The 26,409-nt window shown below is 33.1% G+C and overlaps 1 protein-coding gene across 1 annotated transcript in view; it reads left to right on the forward strand.

The window, feature by feature from the left end:
* The first annotated feature begins 215 nt into the window (after window positions 1-215).
* LOC142320078 (uncharacterized) overlaps window positions 216-26,409 on the forward strand; it is a 72,134-nt gene continuing 45,940 nt past the window's right edge. Inside the window, exons 1-5 of the mRNA XM_075357752.1 lie at window positions 216-372; window positions 1,341-2,359; window positions 7,075-7,290; window positions 7,760-8,005; window positions 11,586-11,757. Coding sequence (XP_075213867.1) covers window positions 1,363-2,359; window positions 7,075-7,290; window positions 7,760-8,005; window positions 11,586-11,757 — 1,631 coding nt within the window. The 5' untranslated portion in view covers window positions 216-372; window positions 1,341-1,362. The remainder of the gene's footprint in view (window positions 373-1,340; window positions 2,360-7,074; window positions 7,291-7,759; window positions 8,006-11,585; window positions 11,758-26,409) is intronic.

A 26,409-nucleotide genomic window follows, 5' to 3' on the forward strand; every position in this document is an offset into this window, starting at 1 on the left:
TAGATAATTTTGAATTTTATAATAGCTTAGTTGTTTCCACGTATTTATTTAACATTTTATGATTAGAAACACTTTGAATTATCTTTATTTTCTTAGCAGGCACTATAATGAACAATAATATAAACACATTACTTCGATTAAAAATTAATTTAAACCAATAACTCGAGGAGCTCTGTAGTCAACATTTATATAACATATACAAGTACGTAATCAGTGTCTTAACATAGTTGGCAGTCAGTAGCTACGAGATGTTTAAAACAGTATAAGATAAGCGGAGTAATGATCTTTTTTTAATAATACTCATATTTTCAATTATAATTTAGTGTTTTTTTAAATTATCACGTTTAAAAGAATATTTTCACCTTAATTTACGTGAGTAGTTAATATCATCACATTCATTATTTAATTAATCAGTCAAAAGTATATTTTCAAAGTAATTAAAATATATAAATATACAAAGTAGCCGTTTTACAAATTTAACCGTTTTTCCTTAAATATAAAAAATAAATAAATTTTTAAGAATTGGAAAAAATTAATTTCAATTAATTTCTGTACTATTTTAATTTATCAAAATATACCGTAAAAGAATCAGAGCAATCAGAGTACGTATCAGTAAACATTAAAGCTAAGTTCACTAACGTTTACTCTCTTATCAAGGAAACATAAATATAATATAATTAAAAAATAATAATGTAACTTTTGAACTTAATAATTCAAAAGATAAAGAAATATTTTCATTACTTTTAATTATAAAATTTAATAATTATTACATTTATTTATTTTTTATTTATTAAATATTTAAATAATTTTATTTTTACTTTTCAGTGCATTTTTATATTTGGTAATATATTATATTTTTTTGTTTCAAATTCTCAACTTGATTTAATTCTTATTTTTTACTTTTTAGATGGTTTTTGTAATTTGTTTCCTTTTTTTATTAATTTTAATATTAATATTAGTTAAATAAAAGCTTTTATAAAAATAATTTTTTATATGTAATTAAACATATTTTTGTATTTTTTTATTTATTTTAAATTTCCAACAAATTAACAAGTATTAACACATATAATGACAGAAATATTATTTTAGAAAACACGCAATTCGGAATTTAAAAAAGATGGAGAATCTATTATAGAAACTTTTATAACAACAAACATTGAGACGTAAAAAACCTTTTCCATAATTTTTAAGAAACAGATGTGAACCTGTTTTGTCGACAAATTGATGAATTTCGTAGAATTTTTCAATATTATAATGTACAGATTGTTTAAATATAACTTTTTGTTAATGTTTGTTATTATTAATATTAAAATTATATTTAACGCTTATTTTATTTCCAGGTAAATAATAGGTATTATTAAAATGGAGATTGCCTGGATAGCCACTATATTACTTGGCTTTGTGTTTATTTATCTGATCTATGCATTATCGTCAAAGAAATTAAATTATTGGAAAGAAAAAGGAGTACCGTTTGTGAATAATTCACTACCAATTTTAGGGAGTATGACCAACCTCATATTAGGTAGAAAATCAATAATCGAACTAAACCTCGATTGGTACAGAGAGTTTAGTAATGAAAAATATTTTGGGTTTTATATGTTTCACACACCTTTTATTGTAATACGTGATCCTGAACTAATAAATCAGGTACTTATTAAAGATTTTACTTATTTTCAAGATCGCAACTACGAATACAATGAAAAAACAGATATATTTAGTGCTGGATTATTTAATATCGCCGGCGATAAATGGAGAATTCTAAGGCATAAACTGACACCGACTTTTACTTCCGGTAAAATGAAATTAATGTTTCAACAAATCAAAGAGTGTAATGATGAAATGGTGCTTTACCTAAAAGAAAAAAAAGATCAAGACGTAGACACTAGAAACCTTTTGTTTAAAGTTATGATTAATGTTACAGGTAACATTGCATTTGGTTTAAAGGTAGATGCGTTAAATGAAAAGGAAGAAAAAAATAACACTTTCTTACAAACCAGTAGAAATTTCTTTAAACCCTCTCTATTATTGCAAATAAAAATTTTAATTTATATATCAGCACCTAAAATAAGAAAGTTTTTAAAGCTAAAATTGATAGACGATTCAGTAAATGATTTCTTCCAAAAACTAACCGGAGATCTATTAAGATATCGTGAAAAAAGTGAAATAAAAAGAAACGATTTTCTTCAATTAATGTTGGATCAGAAAGAGAAAGAATTAAAATACTTATCTACAGCGGAAAGCATTAATGATGATCAACTAATCCAAAATCCTAATAATGGTTTGCAGAACGCCGAAGAACAAGAGGACCTAGAGCTAATTGAACATCTCAAAAACGTAAAATATGACAAAAATTGTGCTGGTAAGTAACTAGTTGACTACATAAAAATAATATAGCTAACCTTTTTATTCTTTTCGTATACACAAATTTAAAGTCTTTCATTAATTAATGAGTAAATTAAATAGATTTACAGTTTTAAAGTACAGGTAATACAAGATTTGTATATTAAATATATATATATATACACAAAATATATTGAAATTTTTACATGTTTTTCTTTAACTTAGAATGGTTCAACCTTGTCCTCAAATCTTAAAACCTTAACTAATCTCATTTCACGAAGTCATAAAATGGTGAAAATTTTCACAGCGACCTACGTCGCGATATTCAATATATTTTATATATAGTGTCCCATATAAAACGCAACCCAACATTATATAGGTAGGTATTGTAATAATAAAAAGGTATGTGGTTTGTGGCTGGATATTTAATACAGCTTGTTCAATATTGACTTTCAATTGTTAAAGTGTTCGTGATTTGTTGCTGTAGACTTTTTCTTTGAGGTAACCCCGTAGAAAAAAATCCGCCGCAGTCAAATCGACCGATAACACGATTACCAAAGAATTCCTCAATGAAATCAGAAGTTGAACCTGCGTAGTGCGATGTCGCACCGTCATGTTGTAGCCAGCAGTGTCTGTCTTCCTCTTCCAAGAATGCGATGAACTGAAATAAAATATCCTGATATCGTTCTGCATTAATGGTGTACTCGAAAAAAATAGGACCGATTATTTTCTTCCGCGATATCGCGCACCACTCGCCCGACTTCTGCGGGTATAATTGTTTTTCGTGATAAACGTGGGGATTTTCAGCGCTCAAAATTCTACTGTTTTGGCTGTTTACGTAGCCATCCAAATGAAACCGTTGACAATATTGTAGCCGTTTTTCTTTGTCGGGTTCAAGAAGTCGATGAACCGTTTGAATGCGATAAGGTCGTAATTGTAATCGTTTGGTCGATTTAGACAAATTAATTTCAGCAGACAAACTTCTGATCGATTTATTTGGCGTGGCGAGTAATCGGTCTTTCATCTCAGTGACTGTATCTGTATTCAACACTGACGCAGATCTTTTGTGTTCCTTGTTATTAACAGAACCGGTCTCTCTAAATTTTGCAACTAACCTTAATACTGACGTTTTGTTAGGAGCCGGTTTATCCGGGTACTTATGGCGAAACAAACCTTGCACTGCAACGACTGATTTCGTACTGAAGTACGACTCAACAATGAAAGCACGTTCGTGTTGCGAAAACACCATCTTGTCCCTAGCAGTACACTGAATGTTATGATTGCATTGTTGTTACTATCGGTAGTGTTCTACTGCGTTGCCGCGATGTTCAGATGTTGGACGAGTCCATTTCAGTAACGGGTAGGGGAGTAAGCTTGACTTTTGAAATTTCATGGATGAGTGATTGATGGGTTGCGTTTTATATGGGACACTCTGTTTTTATATGATATGACTATAAATAATACAAGGGGAACATTTTGTAGAATCGATAAGATGTAGCTGTCGATCCGATTGCCTTTGTCGATTTAATGTACGCATATATCTTGCATATCTGAAAAACGATTAGCCGTAGTATGTTAAAATTTTGGATTTGGGACTGTTATAAGATCTAGTTGTGCACCTCCTCTTTTGATTGCAGTCGATTGAACCAAAAGTGTCCAAAATCTAAAAAAAATTGGATTTTACACTTTTCTTAATAGAAGTAATAAGCCCTCATTCAGAGCTTTTCATCGATATATCATGTGGTACTTATTTTCATTGGTTCCAGACCTACAGCCAAATGAAATTTTAATTAATGAAATATTTGGAACAAGGAGAAGTCACTTCGGTTCGAATCAGACTTCATCTCATTTTTTCTAACTTTTTTTTAAACATTAAATATATTGGTTTATTAATCTCCGATTGTAAAAGATGTTTTACGATAAATAATAATTAAAAAATAACAATAAAAATGAAAAAAATGAAAAAAATATCAGAAGTTACTAATGAAATAAAATTTTATGTCCTTTAAATTTTACTGTTAAAAAAATGTGTATATGTAATTTAATAGGCGTACAAGGAAGTCATGTGGTGTCCACATCAGATTTTTCTTTTCAGTCGTGCATAAACTACAAATTATTTTTTTAAATAATTCTTTTAAATGTGATTTTCTTTAAAACAAAATTATTTTTACATTTTAGTACGATTTTAAAATTTTTTTACTTTGAAGAAAAACATGTTTTAAATTTTTTATTTTATTCTGCTTTATCATTTTAGGAAAAAATTCTTAAGTAAATTCTGTTGAAGTTTATTAAATTTCTTGATGTTGATAATTTTTTACAGTAGATAATTGATAAAATATTACTATAATAGGTTAGTTAAATATATTATACAGTCTTCAAAAAAGAATGGTGGGGTTTTGAACATAGATTAAATGAAAACGAAATTACTTATAATTGTTGTTTATTTATCGAATTTGTCATCTCAAACAATTTTTTACATAACTAATAAATTTCAATATATGTACCATTAGTCGCTCGGTAAATGTCCAGTCGATACTTAGTTTCTATACGAACACAAATTAAGATATCATCTGTTACGGTTAGAATTGCTTCATTAATCCTTTCCTTTAAGTCAAGTAGGTCACGTAATTTTTGCGAATAGACAAACCTCACAAGAAAAAATCGCAAAGTGTCAGGTCTGGACTCCTTGGAGGTCAGGATCCTTGCCTGTCTATCCATCGATATACAAATTTTCCGTTCAAAGGCTGGCTGACGAATACATTACCCAGGTGCACCATCTTGTTGGAAATGAATTCATTATATGTTTTCGAGTTCACCCAGTTGAGGAAAACAGTAATTGTTTAACATATCGAGATACGCATTTCCATTAATAGTCTTTTCAGCGAAGAAAAAAGGCCCGATTACACGATTTTTCATCACACCACACCGAACATTAACTTTAGGCGTCGTTTCTTAAAAATTACATGTTTGTTTTCAAATTCCCATATTCGTCAATTGTGTCTATTAACATATCCATTAATATCGAATGTAGCTACATCCGAAAAAATTACATCGTCTAAAAATGATTCTCTTTCATTAATTTTGTAGAAAATTCCAACAGGGAAATTGAAACGTTTTTCTTCATCATCAGGTTTTGATTCCTGCAGTAGCTGGATTTTATGTGCGTGTAATTTCAATTTTCTGTGTAAAATTTTGTGAATTGTTGTTTTCGGAATATCTAACTCGAGGCTTCGACAATAGATGGATTTGTTTCGACATCTGATCGCATATTGTCTAATTCGTTCAACAGTTTCGTGGGATGCTCGTTATCTGACGGTTGATTTTTCCTTGAGAACAGATCTAATGTCTTCATACTGTTTGAATCGACGTCATATATTATTTTCATGTGATAGTTCTTTTCCATCTGAGGAACCGAGCTGTTGAACAAATCAGCGACTGACTCCTTGCAACAAAAATGTCGCTTGCCTCCGAAAAAACAGCCACGTTGGCGATGACTGGGAGGCGGAGGCTGCGTGATGTTGTTATATGCCGTAGGTGGAGTCAGGGTGGCAACGTCAAGGTATGTTAAGAACTATGGCGTATGGCTACGTGACGGAGGTAACACTGAAAGCAGGGTCCATGATGGTTTACTTGGATAGACTTCTAAGGAGCAGGACCGGCCCCAAGGATGTTAAAATAGCCAAAATGACAAAAGGAGGTTAATATTGTCAGTGATTACGTCCATACTCCTGTACGAAGTGCCGGCCTGAAGGGTGGCCTTCACTAAATAGAGAATAGTGAAGAGGCTCACTGCCCTCCAACGAAGGGCGACTGTCAAGATAGTCTCTGCATACCACACGGTATCCAACACGGCGGTTGAGGTTATTGCTAGCGTCTACCCTATTCACCTCCGGGTTACTCAGTTGATAAGAAGATATAAGGGTATGCCGAATCGGAACCCAAAAGACTCGCTGTTGAGGAATGGTGACTGGAGTAGGAGGGAGTGTTTCCATTCAGAGCAGCGTGGAGTAGACCCCTAATACAGAGGGTGGAGCCGTGGATCCGGAGGGGACATGGCGAGGTCGAAGGTGGATTTCTACCTTGCCAAGTTCCTCTCCGGATATGGAAAATTTGCAGCATATCTAAATCGGTTCCACAGGAGAGGATCTCCCCAGTGCTTCTACAGTAGTGGACGACCACCTGCGGAGCCGTCGTTCGTTCGCGCTTGCGGGGATGGGTGACGGTGATAATGCACGGGGACTCTTGATCCCCCGAGCCTGCAGGCACTCCCCGGGTATGAGCTGCACAATGCTTAACTGCGGTACCGGCACGGAAAAAGGGAGTAAGGTGAGAAAAGGGTTTTTTAGTCGGTAGGGTGTGGGAATTCACAGGCTCTTAACGTCATCCAGCTTAACTCGTGCGAGTCCGACACTACCTGGGCCTGTCCAGGCGTGTGTAAATGGCTTTTTTTATCCGTTTACTCACCAGAAAAAAAATACACCTCAGCAACAATACAAAAAATGGGGTGATGGTTTGAACTGCTGTTACTCAAACGTTTGGATTGGAGGTTATCAGGGCTACCAACATAACTTAAAATTTCCCTTCAACTTTGATCTGAATTACAGTAATCCCATCATTCTTTTATGAAGACCTTATATAGTAATTATGTAGTGAAAAAGTCTATAAAAGTAGATATAGGTTTAAAGAGAATTTACACTTTTTGTTCAAATTAATCGGTTTCTGTTTTTTTATTAGTTTTTACAGATTACATGATAGCAGCGCAAATATTTGTCTTTATATCTGCTGGTACTGAAATGACTTCGACTGTTCTTAGTTTTGTGTTATATGAATTAGCCGTAAATAAAGACGTTCAAAAACGACTACAAGAAGAAATTGATTCGGTTCTGTCAAATCAGGAGTTAACTTACGATGCTCTCAAAAAGATGACATACATGGAACAAATATTAAATGGTACTTGCCACAAGTTTTGTTTTCAAATTATTTTTCCTATGTATTTATAATTTATAAATTATGCTTAAATTTTTAATATCGATGAACCCCGTTTCAGTAGATTTATCGCGGTGCAACTTCATTTTTGGGGTTTTTCATTTGGTTAACAAAAAACACTATAGTATTTCTTTAATAAAATTAAATAACAGAATGTGTAATAGTGTCACTCCATTGATACCAAATCACATATGATAATGTATAGAGGAAATTGGTGTTTTTGACAGTACTTACAATTCATCTTACAGTGGATATTACAAAACCTACTCTATTTTCAAAGAAAGTTCTTGTTTATATACAAATAAATAAGATCAAACGCTATATTTTATGAATTGGAACCCGTAAAAACTTAATGAATTTCCTGAAATATTGACTCTCCATTATAGTAAATAAATATAGTATTAAATGCCCTTATTAATTTTTTTTTTTACAGAGGTGTTACGTCTACGACCACCTGGAGGGATTCTTGTTAGAATATGTACACAAGATTACAAAATGCCTGGAACTAGTCTAGTAATAAACAAAGGAACTTTTGTTCAAATACCTGCATTAGGTTTACACAAAGATCCAAAGTATTTTCCTGATCCAGAAACATTTGATCCTGATAGATTCCAAAACATGGATGCGATTCCGAAAGGTGTATTCTTCCCGTTTGGAGATGGGCCAAGGATTTGTATAGGTAAGTGTTGATAGATTAATTTATTAAACGTTTGCTTATATTAGCAAATTTTATTTTATAAGTAGTTTTTATTATTTAATTACTTTTTTCAGAAACAAAAGACTGACTCCCAATTCAAATTTCGTATTGATTAAGTAGTGTTAATAATGACAAACTTATGCCGGATTCGAACCAAGGGCAATTTATTTTTATAACCAGATGGAACATTTATTATGTACTTTCTAAAGTGGAAATAGATATACAGAAACAATTTTTATGATTTTGATAATTACAAACTTATAATAAACAACTTATAGAACAAATAAATTATGATACACCAAAATCTATTTAAATATGAATTATAAAATATTCAGTGTAAATGAATGATTTTTATCTCGTTATGAATAACTCAGCAAGTAAAATTTCCGATGGCAAGAAACATATTTGATTGTCTTCAATTTTAACGGAATGTTTATTGAGAATATCAGTATTATAATAATAAAAATATTGTTTAATTAGTATAAAATACAGATATTGGAATCAAGAATTACTTTTTAATATTTTCAAATTTTTATGCTTTATCGCAGCGAATCATGAACAATAACGCCTAAAAGGTAGAAGCGAGATTTAGAATTTCGTGTTAAGTTGATGTGTATTTTTAATTTGAAATCTGAACATATTCTTTAACAAAAAAAATTTAAGTAAAGAAGTCGGTTTCTGAAATTTTTTATTAAGCCTGATAGATTCAAAACTATATATATTTTCTATTATATGACGATAATTTTGTTGTTTATAACAGTCAGTTATACCTAAATTAAGTAATATATCTTCTTTTTGCTGCTGTATGCGGTTGAGTTGTGGATTATATTAAAAGCATCGTTGAAGAAAATTGAAGCCTTTCGGATGTGGGGCTGTTGACGACTGCGTAAGATAAGTGTGAGAGATAAGATTCACAATGAGTATATACTCAAAAAGCTGAATGTTGAAGAGTGAGAAATCTAGAAAATTACCGTCAACTTCGTCTCGTATTTCAAGGGAAATCATGGGAAACCAAGGTCCAGTTCCTTGGAGAATTTTATGATGGGAGGATTAAAAAGGGATTAATGTTTTAGATCACCACCACATTTTGCCGTTCAGCTGTAGACAAAATCAAAATTGCCCAGACGTAACTGTCTATTAACGCTCATGATACATAAAGAACAACGATCCATACTGTTTATGCGAAGTGTTAACTATGTAATATTGCATAAAAGTTTGATTTAAAAGCTTTTAACTGAAAATATAAAAAATTCAAAATCATCCAGTTATAAGTCTTCATCTTGACAAATGAAAAAATTAACGAACGAATATTTTTCATATTACCATGAAAATTAATATATAATATCTAAAATACAAGGTGTGTGAAACAATTAATGAGATTGGTAACACTACGAGCGATGTGGCAACGCTGTATCTACCGGTCTGTGCTAAACCGATTTGTTCATCCCTTCCACGTGCTCAGTACGAGTTTCAACTCCGTTCAGCCAACACATTATTTTTGACAGCGCCTCAGTGAAGTTGTGGTTTTGTTGTGTGTTACGAAAATGGAGCATCGAAATTTAGAGCAACGTTGTGCAATCAAGTTTTGTGTTAAACTTGGGGAATCCGCGAGTGTGACCTTTGAAAAGTTGAAACAGGCCTGCGGGGAACATTGCTTATCAAGAGCTTAAGTTTTCCGCTGGCACAAATCATTTTTGGAAGGCCGAGAACACGTTGAAGATCAACCTCGCTCAAAGAGTCCTTCGACTTAAAAATCTGAAGAAAACGTTGAGCGTGTGAGGGTTCTTGTGAGATCAGACCGTCGTTTAACAATAAGGATGGTGAGTGAACAATTAAATTTAAACACTTTCACCGTACATCAAATTTCGACAGAAGATTTGGACGTGCGAAAGGTTCGTGCGAAATTGGTGCCGAAAAACCTCACAGCGGAACAGAAGGACAATCGTAGAAACGTGTACGTTGATCTTCTTCAGAGGATTGACAATGATCAAGAATTCTTCAATCGTGTGATCACAGGTGATGAATCCTGGATATTTGAGCACGATTCGAAACAAAGCGGCAAAGCGAATAGCGGCACAATCCGTATTCTCCTCGACCGAAAAAAATGTCGAATGAGCAAATCAAAGATCAAGACTATGCGATTTGGTTTTTGACAGTCAGAGTATCGTGCATAAAGAATTTGTTCCTCCAGGACAAACTGTCAACCAAGTGATTTACAAAGATGTTCTTGAAAGGCTCAGGAAACCAGTGATTCGCGTGAGAACAGATATTGCAGACAAGTGGATTCTTCATCGTGACAATGCCCCGTGTCACACCGCCATTTCCATCACGGAATGTTTGACCTCAAAACGCATTCCTACGGTTCCTCAACCCCCCTATTCACCTGATTTGAGTCCTTGTGACTTTTTCTTTTTCCCGAAATTGAAAAATGTCTTAAAAGGACGTCATCTTGGAACTATGGAGAACATTCAAAAGACTGTGACCGAGTAGTTAAAAGTCCTAGCGCTGCTACCAGGAGTGGGAACAACGACTCCGCCGGTGTATGGCTGCCCGAGGGAACTACTTTGAAGGCGATAATATTGTTGTTTGAAAAAAATAAAAACTTTGGTAAGTAAAAAGTCAGTCTCATTAGTTTTGTTACTCACCTCGTACATATAAAAAATCTAGTGGTTTTTGTGAATTTTTTACCCGAATTTCACGTAAAAACTACTCAACCGATTGTTCTGAAATTTTGCACGAACATAATTTTAAATCTGGAAGAAAACAGGATTATTTCTGTTACGAAATATTTCACTGTTTCAAGATAGTAGCCGTTTTAATGGCATACGGTATCATCCGGATTTTTGTTTCTCTCCGATATTCAATTTTACTATGTCCGAACCGATGGTCAAATCGAATTCAAAAATAACATGCAGTATTTTAAATTAAATTTTCTATAAAAAATGTTGTTTGCTTTTTCAACATCTCTTTCGGTTATCGATAAAATTAGTCTTTTAGTAGGCTTTAAACGGAGTACGGCGCAGGGGTGAACCAGTATTTCTACTACACTGTTACTACGTATGCAGTGCGACTGGCTGCGTTTACATCCTGTTACTTGATAAAAGAAAAATATATTCTTTTTTTTTGGAGGAAGTGACGAGGTCACCTACTTTTTTACAGGTCAAAATACTTTTTTAAGAAGGGACCGACTATTCGTTCTACTTTAACCCCTATTCTTCAGATCACTCAAACGTTTCGAGTCCAGTGCTGATTGCTTGGAAGAAATTAAAAAACACTGATAATTTTTATAAATTGAACTGGCTTTAATTGCTATTTATCGGCATTATTTTCACACGTATGAAGATAATGAATACAGTAAGAGCCCAGATGGAAGTGGCTAGACGTGCCAGGCTAATTTTGTATAATTATTTTGTATGATGATCAACGCATTATATCGTTATCAGTATATTCAGTACATGAACCTTCTTTTGTATACACAGTAAAAATAAATCCATATTAGTCATTAATTAATGATTAATATGCAGATATTTTTGTGCTTTTTTTAATTTCTTTTTTTTTACAGCAATGCGATTGGCAATGTTGGAAATGAAAGTGTGTTTAGCTGCTATATGTTCATCATTTAATGTCGTTTTAAGTGAAAAAACACAAACACCATTAAAACTTAATAAGAAATCTGCATTACAGGAAGTTGTAGGTGGTATTTGGGTTAAATTTGAACCGAGAGAAATACACTAATCTGTCATTACCGACTCTAAAAAGGCGTTAGAATAAAAACAGCAGCATTTTTAAGAAACAAAATGATTTTATTAATGCGACTATTACTGATCTTAACGTACGAAATTTTGGATTATGCAGAGTAACTGTCTGAAAAGCATGTGTAGATCAGTATTATTTGTGTGACACTACGCATTGTTATACAATTCTATAAATATTTCGCCAACGAAAAAAGTATAATTTGTAAATAACATGAATAATTTTGCAAATTAAATTCAATAAATTATGTTTTTCTTTGAACTTTGAATGATATTTTATTATAACATTACTTCCAAGCCTTGTTTCTATTCTTGTTCACGAAAAAAAAATGCATATTTATACTCATATTGGGTAATACATTACATTTTTATATGTTATAGCTAAAATATTCCTTTCCAGAATTCTTTATAATACAACAAAAGGAAATAAAACTCCCAAACGAAAGAGAAAAAGTTGCTCCGAATAAACGATGACTATCAGGAAATGCTTGGAAAACAGCTTCGTAGATTTAAATATTTTCTAACATTTTTCCCTTCATTTAAAAGCAATGTATGACCTTAAATATCTTCAAAATACTATTCTAGTACATCTCTTACATAATGATATGTAGTTAATTTATAAAATATATTATTTATTTGACGCTTTATCAGGATCTGAAATCCATTCCACTCCAATAAAATTATTATTTTATTGGAATAATTATTCCAATAAAATAATTAATGTGATAGTAATTATTTCGACATATATTAATCAAAATACTGATAAATAAAAAGCTTGTTTAACGTCAAATTATATTTACAACGTTTACTATTTTTTGTTACAAATAAACTAATAATGATTTTTTTTTCTTTTCGTTCCGATCATTACGGATTACGGCTGCATAATTTTGACTTCTTTTTGTTTTCCCAAAAGGTTTTCATTCTTTTCCTCTGTTGTCGCCTTTCTTTCGTCCACCCAGTTAGGTTTATAACTTTCTTTTTCTTTCACTCTGGAAACTTAGATTCTCGAATCACTTTTCTAAATTTATCTCCGTCTTTACACAGCTCCTTAAAATTTGTTAAAGTTTTTAGATCTGTTTCTATTTCTTTAAACCAGATGGTCTTTGTGGCTCTGTTTATGTAGAAGTTAAAAATTTGTTTTGTTAATCTTTTTTTGTTCATTCTACATAAATGTCCATAAAACTGTAATCTTCTTTTCCAGATTAAGTCCCCTGTTTTTTCTATAAATTTCTTTTTCAGTTTGAAAATTCCATCTTCATATTTTGGTCCATAAAATTTTCTTAAAATTCTTTTTTTACGTTTGCTATTTCTTGTTATGAAAAAAAACTGCAGATATTCTGCTCCATACATTGCTTCTGATAGGACTATAGTCCTACCAGATAAATAAAATATAAATAGTGAAATAGTGTCTGAATTTGGAGTTTTATAACGAATTTTTTATTGTAAATGTTCTTCATGAGATGATAGACAATTTCCATTTTCGTATTTTATTCTTCATCCAGTTTTTTTCAAATATATTCGACGTTATTATTTTCCCAATATTTAAATTTTTCAACTCTACATATTGCTTTGTTATCGGATATTTTAAATATTTGATAACATCTTATTGTTTAAAACAAAAATAAACGAAATTTTTTATAAACTATATTTGAATAAATAAAAAAAAAAAAATTTAATTGTTATTAATTACTACTTTTACTAACACAAATGTTTTTTTTTGTTTTGTTTGTTTAGACCTTTTAGAGAGTTTACTAAAATATTTCTTAGTACCAATTAATTTTTATAACTCTACATATTAAATAATATGTTGATTCGTAGTAAGAAAGTTAAACACATCAACAGAGCCGGTAATAATCTGTACTTCAATTAACATGTTATTGCCAGCAGTTGTACATTTCAATCTTACAATTGAATGAGTGACCTTGAACACCATATGTAACAATATTAACACGAAGGATGTAGTCTTTTGGACTGAAGCCAACCACCATTAATGTAAGCGACTTCACTGTTTACTATTTTTGTTATTTAACCAGCTTCACTGATTACATAAGGAAATATACATTTATTTTTCTTTATTTGTCCTTGACCATGACGCAAAGGACTTTATGTCATCTCTGAAAAAACTCTTAATGTCTTACATGAAATGATTAATTTTCGACTGTTAAAAATTGGTGTTTGGACATAAAGATTCTCATTTAGTTTTCTTTTTTTTTTTTAGAAATGTAACAAAAACCTTCCAATTTTACTCACCGTCTAAGGAAGAAGGTATTTTTAAAACTAATAGAAAGTTTAGAAACTTTAGAAAGTTTTCTAAATAGTTTAAAAATTAATGTTACGTGTAGAAGAAATAAAGAATTGCTATTAATTGCGATTTTATTTTCGTGGACCAGGTGTCTATGAATCTTAACTATTAACTACTGCAGCAGGGCTATTGAATTTGGGTCGGGTCTATAATTTAAAAAAAAATATTGTATATATTTCTTGATAGCTCTATGTATGAAATATAGACTTTCAAAAATATCTTGAAAAATATTTAAACCGAAGGGAGAGCAATCGAAAGATTAAAAAAACTTAAATTTCAATTTTACGAGGTGATAGTCGATTTTTACAAAAAAAAAAAAAAATTGGATTATTTATATATGCATTGTAGGTAACGTATTTTCTTTAATAAAGCTTACTCTAAAATGTCTCTGAAGAAAATGAAATTGGTTTTCCGCGACATCTTAATGAATTTTGAAAAAATAATACGATTAATGCCTCATATATAGAAATATTTGAACAAAATTTGAAAAAAAAAAAAGGTTTGGTCAATCCTGAGATATAACAGTAAAAATAATGCGGCACACATACGCACATACATACATACATATGTTTTGTTTAGATAACTATAGTTGTCGGCCTTCGTGGTGCAAGTGGTAGCGTCTCGGCCTTTCATCCGGAGGTCCCGGGTTTGAATCGCGGTCAGGCATGGCATTTTCACACGCTACAAAAATCGTCATTCATCTCATCCTCTGAAGTAATACCTAATGGTGGTTCCGGAGGTTAACAAAATAAAAATGAACTATAATTGGACTCTAAAAGTATATTTGAAAAAAAATCAGATACCCCATTTTGATATGATCAGGATACTTTCCCTTTTAATAAAGCTATAATGAAAGACGGTATTAGTTTATATATCTATATATAATTAGTTCACACACACACACACACACACACACACACACACACACACACACACACACACACACACACACACACACACACACACACACACACACACACACACACACACACACACACATACACACATACACACATACACACACACACACACACACACACACACACACACACACACACACACACACACTATCTATCTATCTATATATATAAAATGGAATATATCCAAAACGTGTCAACAGGTGATTTAGTCATGACGAAGCTAAGAAAGGTAAATAAATGAACTCAATATAAAAAAATTCCGGGTATTTGAATTTAAAAATATTTCTATAATGTGAAAACAGCAATTTGTTTTTAAGAAGACATTTCATAATAGATATATTTATTTTGTTATTTTCTGTGTTCTTTTTCAGACTAAGGTACGAAATCTGACTTGTTTAAAATCCTTAAATTTTTAATAATGACCTGAAAATGACATTGCTTATGGTAAAATCTAATAGGTATTTAGTTTGTTTTGTAACATGTTTGTATGTACTTGCCTATCTCCATTTTTTTTTTGCTATTTAATTTTTTATATAGTGCACTTTTTATATTTTATTTTTTTGTCACTCTTACCATCAGTATACTAGCAATGAAATCAAGAAGAGTTCACTATGTATCCAGTTAAAAAGGAAGGTGGTTTTATACAAGGAAGAAAACAGGAACAGATCAGCTACCCGAAAGTTTGACATTGAAGAAACAAATGTTGGTCGGTGGAGTAAACAGGGAATTTAATTTTTACTTGAACATCTACGACAAAGGTTTCACAGTACCGGAAACATGAAGATTTTCTTTAGAATATGACTATGTTGCTGAATATATGAAAGATATTTAAAGGACTGCTAGTAACAATGCAGGTGTTATAATTGAAGGCAAGAGAAGCTATTGATAAATTTAAAATGTACGATTTTATATATCAAGATGTCGGTACAGTAAATATGTGAATAAAGGAAAGATTTTCTCTTAGATGAGAACTTCAATCTGTCAGAAACTTCATGCGGTTTTGAAGATAACCTCGTCCATTTTCAGCTACATATCATTGAACTTCGTGCAAAATACAAATATATGAATTTAAGAATATTGTAAATGTAGATAAAAACCTCCTCTTTAATTTTTTACGCCGTGTAATTTTACAGTTACGTACAATAAGCTTTGTTATATATACTCCATGAAGGTCTACGATACTATCTGGATTCCCGCAGAGCAAGTTGGATTCGTCAAAGAAAGGAGTATGCGATAGTAAATCCTAATTACAGGGTGATTCAAAGAAATTTGGAAATTTTGAAAGTTGTGTAGGTAGCCGTGGGCGATTTGTACCACTTGATAAGTGGCGCTAGCCTCTCTAACCTAACCTGCCATTTAGTTGTCATAGATCCTTGGAGTGGTGCGCAACGTGCATTTGCTATCAAAGCGTTTTACAAAAACAATGACAGTGTGGAGGGAGCGCGTAGAGAATTTCGCCGTCATTTTAATCTGGGACGGCACGACCGTGTTCCATCAGCACACGCAATTAAAACACGGATATCTAATTTTGTGGAAACCGGTTCGGCAATGAAAAAGAAACCTCCAGGCCGTGAGCGAACCGTCCGTACACCACAGAATGTTCAAGTTTTACAAGATGCTGTCACACGAAGTTCACATCGGTCAAACCGTCGTCTCTCAGCATCTTTACAGTCGCATAGTTCAAGTGTTCGAAGAATGTTAGCGAAGGATTTGCAATACCATCCGTACAAGTTGCAGATCGTCGGGGAACTGAAACCGAACGATGCAGTTGTGCGAGCACAATTCTCTAATGTAATGCTTCAGAAGATAAACGATAACGAAGAGTTTGTTCACGAACTGTGGATGTCAGACGAAGCGCATTTCCGCCTCAGTGGATTTGTTAACGAGCAAAATTTCAGATACCGAGCACAAGAAAATCCTACGCAGCTACACCAGCGTCCGTTGCACAGCCAGAAAGTGACCGTGTGGTGTGCTATGTCATCTTACGGTGTTATAAGCCCTTATTTTTTTGAGGATGACAACGGTCTTGCGATTACAGTGACGTCGGCTCGTTACGTAGCCGTGCTTGAAATCTTTGTTGTGGAACAACAAAAGAGATTTCCACCGATTCTTAACTCAGCCTGGTTTCAACAAGACGGAGCAACGTCCAATACTGCACGAATGTCGATGGCAGCTGTACGCCGATTGTTTGGACAACGTGTCATTTCACGAACCGGTGACATTGGATGGCCTCCCAGATCGCCTGATCTCTCAGTTTGCGATTACTGTTTGTGGGGTCACCTTAAAAGCAAAGTGTTCCACAGTAGACCTACTACAACGGAAGAACTGAAGGCAAAGATCCGAGAAGCAATTGCGGAAATTCCAGTCGAGATGTTACGTCAAACCATGAACAATTTAACGAAGAGACTTCGTGAGTGTTTACGTAGAAGAGGAAGTCACCTGCAAGATGTCATCTTTAAAAATAAATTAAAATGTATGTATCCTAAAATGGCAACATTTGTACAATTACATGAAATAAAATTCATTTTCTAAAAAATATTTTTCATTAACGTTATTTAATTTTTAAAAATTCCCGTTTCTTTGAATCACTCTGTATTAGGAAGCTGATAGAAAAAGCCGGCGAGTTCAACATACCTCTTGAAATATGCTTCCTAGATTACGCCGAAGCCTTTTACTCGGTCTAGTTGAAAGATCTGTGGGGAGTGTCGAAGGAGATGGGCGTTTCTGATCATCTTGTTCTCTTTATTCGGTACCTATAAGTAAAGAACAGCGCATCAGACTGGAAGATGAAATAACGGAGCCCTTTTATCTATTAAGAGGAGTACGAAAGGGATATATTCTGTTTCCAATCTTACTCAACATTTACGGCGAATATATCTTACGGAAGAGCCTGGAAAGCTGGCAAGGCGGTGTAAGAATAGGAGTCCGGCTTATAACCAACTTAAAGTTTGCTGACGATAAGGCCCTGTTCGCAGGCTCTGAAACTGAAATGAAGAAATTCTCGATCGAGTTCAACAAGAAAGTGAGGCACTAGGGTTGAAATTAAGCGCCGGAAACACAAAAACTTATGATCGTAGACAGAGCCAACGATCTTTCAGTCCGTGATGCGCATGTGATTTTGAAAACGTGGACAGTTTCGTATAAATAGGATCCAAAACAGATAGAAACGGGTGCTTGTCGGCCGAAATACGAATCTTAAAGGAGGATGAGCTTAGTTATTTGGAAAGTTATTAGGGCAATCACGAGGAATACAAGGCTGAGACTGTTTTAGGTACTAGACTTCCCCCGGTAGTCGTGTACGACATTGAGACCTGGACCATCAAAGTGGATGACCGGAGGAGAATTGATGCATTCGCAATGTAGGACTACAGAAGAATGTTCTGCGGATAGAAAAAAAGACGAACAACTCGATTATAAACGACGTGGGTATACAGAGGAGGTTTTCCGTAGTACGCTTCCTGAGCATCCTTCGCTTTTTCGGCCATATACTCCGTAGGCTCGGTGAAAATCTTGAGAAGCTAGTCGTATAGGGAAAAATGAAGGGCAGCAGATCACGTAGAAGACCGCCGAAAATATGACAAAACCAAATTGAAGAGGAGACTGGAAAACGTAGGCACATTGATTCGAATGGAAGAGGACTGTGAGCTATGCGAAAATTTTACAGCGGGATATGAATAAAGCCACCAACTCTCATACGTGAGAGCAAGGATCTCTCTGATGATCATGATGCAATATATTTAAGGTAAAATAAAAATAAAATTAAAAATTACTACTATCATGAGTTAATCTTACTAACATCTGTATAAATTGAGTATAAAGTATTCGAATGTAAAAATCTTATGACGGCATAATTATGGAACTTGGAGCATATTTATTTTATGCGGATTTAGAAAATGTTATTAATTATGAAGAATTATAACAGGAAAGACGGGGAAAATGTAAAAAAAATAATCATAATCAGAAATATAGATGCGAGAGGAAGTAGTGATAACGTTTCATATTAATAAATTTAAAATAGTTTATAAGTTCTGCCATCAGAACTCACAAGGCTTGAAAATTATAGTAGCGCTATTATTTATAAGAAAAAAAAATAGCAGCAGCAGTAACAAGGACAAATATATTATCAACTCAATATATTTATTAATAATTTAAATTGAAAAGATATATATAAGAATTGGTCTTATAAATTGTATATAAAGGCTCATAAAATATGACCTTCAATGTTTCTTAGTAAACAGATTTCGGTATAAATCAACTGTACTACAAAATTTTTTTATAAATTTTCTCTTAATAAATGTTAATTTTACTTAAATTTCTAATTATTTTTATCGATTTGATGTTTTATGATCTGTTAGCCGTATTAAAACTTTGGAGAAGTGAAAGAAATATTTTCGTAAGAAACAATTATTTTTATCAGTAGCTTTTTTATCTTTTATTTATATGTTTGTATTCTCCATGTAGCTTTTGTGTATGTTATAATTATTATTTTTACAAGTAAATTAACGTGCTAGAATTAAGAGAATTTAAAATATTCAATGTTTACTAAAATCAAACTAATTACTAAATATATATATATAGAAATTTTAATTTCAAAAATTACTAGTAATATTATTGCTGTTATTTATTATATTAAATAAGTGTTACAAAAATAATAATAATTTCCAAATCTTTACCCTTTTTTTACGAGAGATTTACTAAGTATAATTAAAGGGAGTAAACTTTTATATTTATCGTGTTAGAATAATATAAATGTTATATATTTTCTAAATGTCCAAACCCCTATTTATTGTAATTGAAGGGTACAGTGGTAAAAGGGGTTAAGTTCACTTTTTCTGATTTTGTTTTACCGCATTATGCGGATCTTAAAGATGATCCTGATAATCCAGTACATTTATCGTCGCGGAAAACAAGTACGTAAATGAGCTCAGTCCCAGGCAAAGAACTTGGTATAGGTAAAGAAAAGAATTATCTACAGAATATGCAAAGAAAGAGCTAAGTAAACGCGGTCATTCTGTCTATATTCATGATAATATCATCATTACTTCATAATACAGTTTCGTCTATTGACAGCCCCATACAACAATCTAGTTGGATTTTCTTCTAATTGTTGTACTGTGAGCAAGTACTAATTTTGCTGTTTCGTTTTTTGATTTCTTTTTAGTACGTAATTTTTATTTTATATTTCCAGTAATATGCGTATCGGTGAGATAAAGGATAAAGTATAAATATTCTATTAAGAAACGCAAAAGGTGGGCCAGATTGTCAAATGTTAGCAAAAAAAAGTAAATTATCAAATCATGAATTAGGCGATGATTGCCGATGCAAATGAATTAATGTTCTGAGGTTGTTCCAGTTTTTTCCTTTTTTTTACATCGGAGGAAAGGAAATCTCTAACAGATACCATCCGCCAGCACAGATAGTAATGTCGGGCTTTCTCCGACTAAAGCCCTTCCTTCTCTGCGACACGTGAAGTTAAGATCCGCTACAAACATGGCATAATCTCCTATGGGAATCGCAGGATCGCTTGTCAGAAAGGGGGCGGCAAGGATCAGCGGAGTCCCACGTGTATCGACAGAAACGTACATCCGGCCTAAATCGGCCTGGTCTAATCTAATTTAATCTTTCTTTTTTTTAACCTCCGTGATCACCGTTAGAAATTGCTTCAGAGGATGAGATGAATAACAAGAAGCGTGTGAAAATTCCAAGCCTGTCCGGGATTCGAACCTGTAACCTCCGGATGAAAGGCCGAGACGCTATCAATCGCGCCACGGAGGCCGGAAACCCAACTTAATCTGGCCTAATCTAATCCAACTGACGAAGATGGACGCCCCACATGCTCTGGCCACCAATTTATTTTACAATCTCCTTCACCGCAAATGCTCCTCACCATCTCCGAGACCGTATTCCACTTTTCGGCGCTAGCGAGCATGACATCGATTATGTTGTTCGTTTCTATTTTGTCCGTAAACGCCGCACATCGCGCCCTTGGACTCGTCCATCCGTCCCGCATGAAAATCACGTGCTCGACATCATCAAGGTCGCCACAATACGGGCACCAAGTCGTCTTCGCTGCTCTCTCTTTTGTACAGATACGATCTGAAGTAACCGCGACCCGAGTCATCTGAGTAAGGAGATAGTCTACCTCTCCAAATCCCTAATAATCACAGCCAGCACGACATGTGATAGGCTGTTCCAGTTGAAAGTAGATAAAAGATTCTTAAGAATTTTAATGAGATTAATAGTAATAACGTGTAAAATTCTTATCCATGTGGGCTAACAAGTGTCGTTGTCGATATGCAGCAAAGACGTAATCGGCAATGTGAAAATAATATAAATTTTAGAGTTACAAAATTAGATTTGACATTGACAAAATAGTTAAGGAAATTGGATTCTGTAAAAAAACCCGGTTTATTTTTGTCCATAGAGAAAGTCGGAAGAAATTGGACTCTTCAAATATCGATTAAATTTACTGATATATCACCTAAACACTAATGAGATAAACACAAAAGTAAACCGTACTCACTTACTGAGAACAGTATTGTAGGAATAACAAAAAAATAATATTACATAATATAAAGGCAAAATATTCATTACAGAATATTATTTTGAATATACTCGTATTATAGATGATATTTTTTTTTTTATCTTCAGTCATTTGACTGGTTTGATGCAGCTCTCCAAGATTCCCTATCTAGTGCTAGTCGTTTCATATCAGTATACCCTCTACATCCTACATCCCCAACAATTTGTTTTACATACTCCAAACGTGGCCTGCCTACACAATTTTTCCCTTCTACCTGTCCTTCCAATATTAAAGCGACTATTCCAGGATGCCTTAGTATGTGGGCTATAAGTCTGTCTCTTCTTTTAACTATATTTTTCCAAACGCTTCTTTCTTCATCTATTTGCCGCAATACCTCTTCATTTGTCACTTTATCCACCCATCTGATTTTTAACATTCTCCTATAGCACCGCATTTCAAAAGCTTCTAATCTTTACTTCTCAGATACTCCGATTGTCCAAGTTTCACTTCCATATAAAGCGACACTCCAAACATACACTTTCAAAAATTTTTTTCCTGACATTTAAATTAATTTTTGATGTAAACAAATTATATTTCTTACTGAAGGCTCGTTTAGCTTGTGCTATTCGGCATTTTATATCGCTCCTGCTTCGTCCATCTTTAGTAATTCTACTTCCCAAATAACAAAATTCTTCTACCTCCATAATATTTCTCCTCCTATTTTCACATTCAGCGGTCCATCTTTGTTATTTCTACTACATTTCATTACTTTTGTTTTGTTCTTGTTTATTTTCATGCGATAGTTCTTGCGTAGGACTTCATCTATGCCGTTCATTGTTTCTTCTAAATCCTTTTTACTCTCGGCTAGAATTACTATATCATCAGCAAATCGTAGCATCTTTATCTTTTCACCTTGTACTGTTACTCCGAATCTAAATTGTTCTTTAACATCATTAACTGCTAGTTCCATGTAAAGATTAAAAAGTAACGGAGATAGGGAACATCCTTGTCGGACTCCCTTTCTTATTAGGGCTTCTTTCTTATGTTCTTCAATTGTTATTGTTGCTGTTTGGTTCCTGTACATGTTAGCAATTGTTCTTCTATCTCTGTATTTGAACCCTAATTTTTTTAAAACGCTGAACATTATATTCCAATCTACGTTATCGAAAGCCTTTTCTAGGTCTATAAACGCCAAGTATGTTGGTTTGTTTTTCTTTAATCTTCCTTCTACTATTAATCTGAGGCCTAAAATTGCTTCCCTTGTCCCTATACTTTTTCTGAAACCAAATTGGTCTTCTCCTAACACTTCTTCCACTCTCCTCTCAATTCCTCTGTATAAAATTCTAGTTAAGATTTTTGATGCATGACTAGTTAAACTAATTGTTCTGTATTCTTCACATTTATCTGCCCCTGCTTTCTTTGGTATCATGACTACAACACTGTTTTTGAAGTCTGATGGAAATTCCCCATTTTCATAAATATTACACACCAGTCTGTATAATCTATCAATCGCTTCCTCACCTGCACTGCGCAGTAATTCTACAAGTATTCCGTCTATTCCAGGAGCCTTTCTGCCATTTAAATCTTTTAATGCTCTCATAAATTCAGATCTCAGTATTGTTTCTCCCATTTCATCCTCCTCAACTTCCTCTTCTTCCTCTATAACACCCTTTTCTAACTCATTTCCTCCGTATAACTCTTCAATATATTCCACCCATCTATCGACTTTACCTTTCGTATTATATATTGGTGTACCATCTTTGTTTAACACATTATTAGATTTTAATTTATGTACCCCAAAATTTTCCTTAACTTTCCTGTATGCTCCGTCTATTTTACCAATGTTCATTTCTCTTTCCACTTCTGAACACTTTTCTTTAATCCACTCTTCTTTTACCAGTTTGCACTTCCTGTTTATAGCATTTCTTAATTTCCGATAGTTCCTTTTACTTTCTTCATCACTAGCATTCTTATATTTTCTATGTTCATCCATCAGCTGCAATATATCGTCTGAAACCCAAGGTTTTCTACCGGTTCTCTTTATTCCGCCTAAGTTTGCTTCTGCTGATTTAAGAATTTCCTTTTTAACATTCTCCCATTCTTCTTCTACATTTTCTACCTTATCTTTTTTACTCAGACCTCTTGCGATGTCCTCCTCAAAAAACTTCTTTACCTCCTCTTCCTCAAGCTTCTCTAAATTCCACCGATTCATCTGACACTTTTCTTCAGGTTTTTAAACCCCAATCTACATTTCATTATCACCAAATTATGGTCGCTATCAATGTCTGCTCCAGGGTAAGTTTTGCAGTCAACGAGTTGATTTCTAAATCTTTGCTTAACCATGATATAATCTATCTGATACCTTCCAGTATCGCCTGGCTTTTTCCAAGTGTATATTCTTCTATTATGATTTTTAAATTGGGTGTTGGCAATTACTAAATTATACTTCGTGCAAAATTCTATAAGTCGGTCCCCTCTTTCATTCCTTTTGCCCAGCCCGTATTCACCCACTATATTTCCTTCCTTGCCTTTTCCAATGCTTGCATTCCAATCTCCAACTATTATTAAATTTTCATCTCCTTTTACGTGTTTAATTGCTTCATCAATCTCTTCGTATACACACTCTACCTCATCATCATCATGGGCGCTTGTAGGCATATAGACGTTAACAATCGTTGTCGGTTTAGGTTTTGATTTTATCCTTATTACAATGATTCTATCGCTATGCGTTTTGAAATACTCCACTCTCCTCCTTATCTTCTTGTTCATCACGAAACCTACTCCTGCCTGCCCATTATTTGACGCTGAGTTAATTACTCTAAAATCACCTGACCAAAAGTTGCCTTCCTCTTCCCACCGAACCTCACTAATTCCTACTATATCCACATTTGTCCTACCCATTTCCCTTTTTAAATTTTCTAGCCTACCAACCTTTTTCAAGCTTCTAACATTCCACGCTCCGACTCGTAGAATGTTATTTTTTAATTTTCTGGTGACCCCTTCCTTAGTAGTCCCCACCCGGAGATCCGAACGGGGGACTATTTTACCTCCGGAATATTTTACCAAGGAAGGCGCCTCCATTATTGCTATGTGAAAATGCAGAGAGCCACATTTTCTTGGAAAAAAAGCAGCTGTAGTTTTCCATTGCTTTCAGCTGCGCAGTACTCAGAGGACTGAGTGATGTTGATACGGCCGTTTAAGTCGTCCTGACTCACGCCCCTAACAACTACTGAAAGAGCTGCTGCCCTCTTTCAGGAATCATTCCTTAGTCTGGCTCTCAACAGATACCTCTCCGATATGGTTGCACCTTCGGTCCAGCTACTCTGTATCCCTGAGCACTCAAGCCCCCTCACCAACGGCAAGGTCTCATGATTCATGAGGATGAAAATATGATTCATAGAGGAGGAGAAAAAAATGTATATACTGCATTTTGAGTGATTCATTTACAAAAGCACTTTGGGACATGCAAATAGAAAAACCATTATTGTTGTTTTAGTCTATAATAGTTTTGAATTTGAATCTTACTTTAGATAATACTCACTAATACTTACCAAATTAACTGTAGATAAGTTTACTAGTCTGAGTTGTTTGTTTGTACTACCTGAATGTTTGAAGTTTGTGCATAGATTGAATAGTGCTCAAAGAATTACTTTTTTGTTTGGAGTATTAAAAGTTTATAATATATTATCATAAAAAAAAGAAATTAACAAATAAATCTAATCTGATTCAAAAATATATTCTTCACAGAATATATTTTTATATACTAATAAGCAAACTTTGAAAAAATTTAAGCAGTTGGCACCCAGAAAGAAAATATTTCATCCATTAGGCTTTGCTAGTTTATTTATTCAGAACTGTGTATCACAATTATAAAATATTAAACGATTTTTTTCTTAGACTTTCAATAATTTCTAATCTGTAAATACATTTGGTAAAACTGAATTAGTAAGTTTATAAAAAATTACTGAAATGACTACAAGCGATAGGTGATAAGCTGAAAAACAATGTAATTATGTTGATAAGATCGAATAAATAAGATATTGCACAAAACATTACAAATGATTTGGAGCACATGAAATTATACTGATAAAAAGAAACACTAAATCTTGTAAATTCAATACATTTACAATTTTTTCCCCTTGTAAGATCCAAATACTTCATTAATTAGAAGTTCATTTGGATGTAACTCTGGAACCAATGAGAATAAGTACCACATATGATATCGTTGAAAAACTCTCAATGAGGGCTTCTTACTGCAGTTAAGAAAAAGTCCAAAATTCAATTTTTTTTTGATTTTGGGATTTTTCGGTCACTTTTGGTACCAGTCAATTGCAATAAAAAGGAAGTAAAATTATTATCTTCCAAGTAATATCTCAATTTTTTACACGACTGCCCAAAAAGGAGTGTAATGTTTTTAGGGTGTGTATATGTATTTCATTTTTTATATTTGTAAGATCAAGTAACATTGTAAATAAACAGTGATCATAGAAGACGTTGAATAACAACTATCATCTAGCAATTAGAATCTTAAATTAATATTCGCAAAAAAAGACATTACAATTAATTAAATATCAAACGAAACAATTTATTTCATCATCAAGAAATTATAATACAACAACTTAAATAGACATATTTCTTGATTTTAGTAAAAATATTTCACTTTCATTTAGATTATTGAAGTCCTTGAAATAATTGTTGAATTAAGTAAAAATCTGAGTGTGTCATGGTATAAAATTATAAAAATAACACTAGATCCAGTAGTAATCTTCGTAGCTCACGATTACAATTTTGAAGTTTTCTAACAGTTCAAGATGTATATATTGAAGATAATACGATGAATTTTGTATTATAAGTCACATATGCCACTATTAATTTTAAATTAAATATAA

Source organism: Lycorma delicatula, chromosome 2, assembly GCF_047948215.1.
Source record: "Lycorma delicatula isolate Av1 chromosome 2, ASM4794821v1, whole genome shotgun sequence".
Classification (NCBI taxonomy): Eukaryota; Metazoa; Arthropoda; class Insecta; order Hemiptera; family Fulgoridae; genus Lycorma; species Lycorma delicatula.